This window comes from Penaeus monodon, chromosome 6 (assembly GCF_015228065.2).
Source record: "Penaeus monodon isolate SGIC_2016 chromosome 6, NSTDA_Pmon_1, whole genome shotgun sequence".
NCBI lineage: Eukaryota > Metazoa > Arthropoda > Malacostraca > Decapoda > Penaeidae > Penaeus > Penaeus monodon.
The window spans coordinates 46,615,433-46,618,116 of record NC_051391.1 but is presented as its reverse complement, the minus strand read 5'-3'; the positions used below and the strand labels follow the sequence as shown (position 1 = coordinate 46,618,116).

At 31.6% G+C, this 2,684-nt stretch overlaps 1 protein-coding gene across 2 annotated transcripts in view; it reads right to left on the bottom strand.

Annotated features, from left to right (window-relative positions):
* Window positions 1-692: 692 nt before the first annotated feature.
* Window positions 693-2,684, bottom strand: part of LOC119574590 (retinol dehydrogenase 11-like) — a 7,728-nt gene continuing 5,736 nt past the window's right edge. For both annotated transcript variants that reach the window (XM_037921882.1, XM_037921883.1), the window contains exons 6-9: window positions 2,342-2,533; window positions 2,102-2,214; window positions 1,834-1,923; window positions 693-1,085 (exon numbers count right to left, since the gene is read on the bottom strand). In XM_037921882.1, coding sequence (XP_037777810.1) covers window positions 981-1,085; window positions 1,834-1,923; window positions 2,102-2,214; window positions 2,342-2,533 — 500 coding nt within the window. In that variant the 3' untranslated portion in view covers window positions 693-980. The remainder of the gene's footprint in view (window positions 1,086-1,833; window positions 1,924-2,101; window positions 2,215-2,341; window positions 2,534-2,684) is intronic.

The window sequence follows — 2,684 nt, the reverse complement described above, 5'->3', positions numbered from 1 at the left end:
AATATATATATATATATATATATATATATATATATATATATATATATATATATATATATATATATATATATATATATATATTCTCCAAATTATTGACCATGTGGTTCACTGGGATAAATGCTGGCTTTGCAGTGCAGAGGTCACAAGGTAATGTTTCTGATGTAAGGAGGGTGCTTCATTCAACTAGGAAAGGGCAGCACTGGTAAACAATGCTGCAAGGACAGCACCTTAGCCATTAGTTAACATTTCCAGAACAACAAGGATGTATATATTGTAATCAACTGGAATGTAAAAAGTTTGGGAATGAATACTAGTTGCAATGTTAGAGCATGATATATGGAGAACTAGGAGGATAGTGTTACATAAACCATTGCCAATAACAAATAGGATGAACAAAGTGGGTAAAACTGTAATAACAAGACAAATCATTAAAGATTGACTGATTATTTAGGCTGCAACATATGACAATGATCATGCTAATGCTGAGGAAGAGAATGAAATCATAAGTTTTTTTGTTTTTTTTAAGAATGACCATGTGAGTATTTATTACATAAATATATCTCTAAATTCTAAAGGAGTGTTTCAAAAGGGCCCTCATGTAAGGTGTCTATTTGATTACTGGGTAAGTTGCTATACTACTGCTTAGATCTTTTTAGGGTTCCTTGTGTTTTACAGGGTAAGAAATACAACACTTATGGTCCTTGTTTTTACTACCGGTTCCTAGCAACAATATGTACAAGTATTTGCTACAGGGATTTTTAAAATTATTTTTCCTTTATTAACAGTAGAATCAGAATCCTGTTATAGTTAATAATACAGCATTTTCAAGATATCCTCTTAAAATGCAGAATCAATAGACCCTTAGGAAAATTCCTCTACTAGCTGGAAGGAGAATCTATAACACATCTGTAACATATTGCAATGTGACAGACATTATTAGAAAGTATTGATGCAATATTTCCTGCAGAATGATTCAGTTCTCATTTGTAGTTCTCTTCCTGGGAGAGTCCAACCAAATCTTCACTGACCTCCCACAGCTTCTTGGCTAATCCTTTATCAGTGGCTAAATTTGAGGGCTTGGTGATCTGAAAGACAACCATTATTGGTACCGAATTCACAATAAACTATGATTTTCCAAAAATGACCTTTAATTTATGATACCTTGGATTTATACAAGATTCAATATTTTTTTTATTTATTCACACCAAGAAAATGTTATCACAAAACTTCATAGTAATGAAAATTTATTTGGGTAAACTAATTAGATTGTAAATATCAGCAATGATCAATGAATTAACTGATTTTACATGTTTAAATGTAAGGTTCAAGTTATAATAGACAGCATCTGAAAGCAGAATGTACTGATACTTTAGTGTTGAGGGGCTTTTGAGCTTTAACTGTAATGAATATCCTATAATTTCTTTCAATGGAACTTTGGCCTAATGTCACATGCAAATGGTAATAACATACAACTAGTATTACAACAGTATAACAAAACTTCTATGACAAAGGCCAAAGAAATCATAAAGTGTGAATTTTGTTCTTGTGGGGAGCTTGAAGTTAAATCTAAAATAAGGTGATTGTACCCCTTCTCAGATGATGAAAGAACAAAATACATTGTATGCATGAAAATAACTACCACCAATGTTATTCAGTTTATCATAAATCTCAGAAGTGTGCAATTTACTTCATTTATTATTTGGGGCGAGACCATTATTTGGACAAAGAAAAAGTACACATCAGTAAGGTTAATTTAATGAAACTGCATGATGAATTAGCACTAACAGAAAGAAATAATTCAAGTATGTTTCAGATAGATTATTGAGCCCTTACCTTACAATCTGTATAATACATTCCTGACACATTTGCAACTTCTTCTGCCACTGCAAGGTGAATGGTTGTCTGTGCTCCTAACTTCTCATCCTGTAAAAGTTAATGAAAATATATAATTCTACTTCATGCTCTTTTTTCTTCATCTTTTTTTGTCACTACAGATAATTTTTAAAAAATATTCCCCTATTATATATGTCATTAATGAAGACTGGCAATACAGTTTTGTAATGAGAAATATGAATGAAATGGTTGTGTGTGGTATACCAACCTTGCCCATACTCCAGAAAAAGAATGCAAAAATGTAGTTAAGGAATTTCTTATTTTCCTTCAGTATGATTTCTGTGTTAACAACGCCAGGATGAAGACAATTTGTAGTAACACCTATAGGGGAAAAAATATATATGTATTTAAATCATGGAAATAAATAATACAAATTAAAATATACACTAAGACTTGTTTCAAAAAATTTAATATTTTCTTATCAATTCAGTAATAAGAATTTACATGCCTGTGCCCTTCATTTTTTCAGACAACTCTAGGGTGAAAAGGACGTTGGCCAGTTTGGATTGGCTATAGACATAGAGTGAACCAGGGTATGGCTTCTTCTCAAAGTTGATATCGAAGTTTAATTCCTTGCAAAAATAGTGAGCAGCTGAGCTCACATTAATTACGCGACTGGGACTACTAGATTTGAGCAGTCCTGAAATGGAAACATGAATGAAATTATAATATAACGTATGACTATATCTTGGGCATGGTGTGTGCGTGTATTATTAGGTATTTGTTTTTACCATTTTTTTAAAATAAGAGAGAGAGAACAGAGACCATCTGCTATATTTAGATTATTAAAG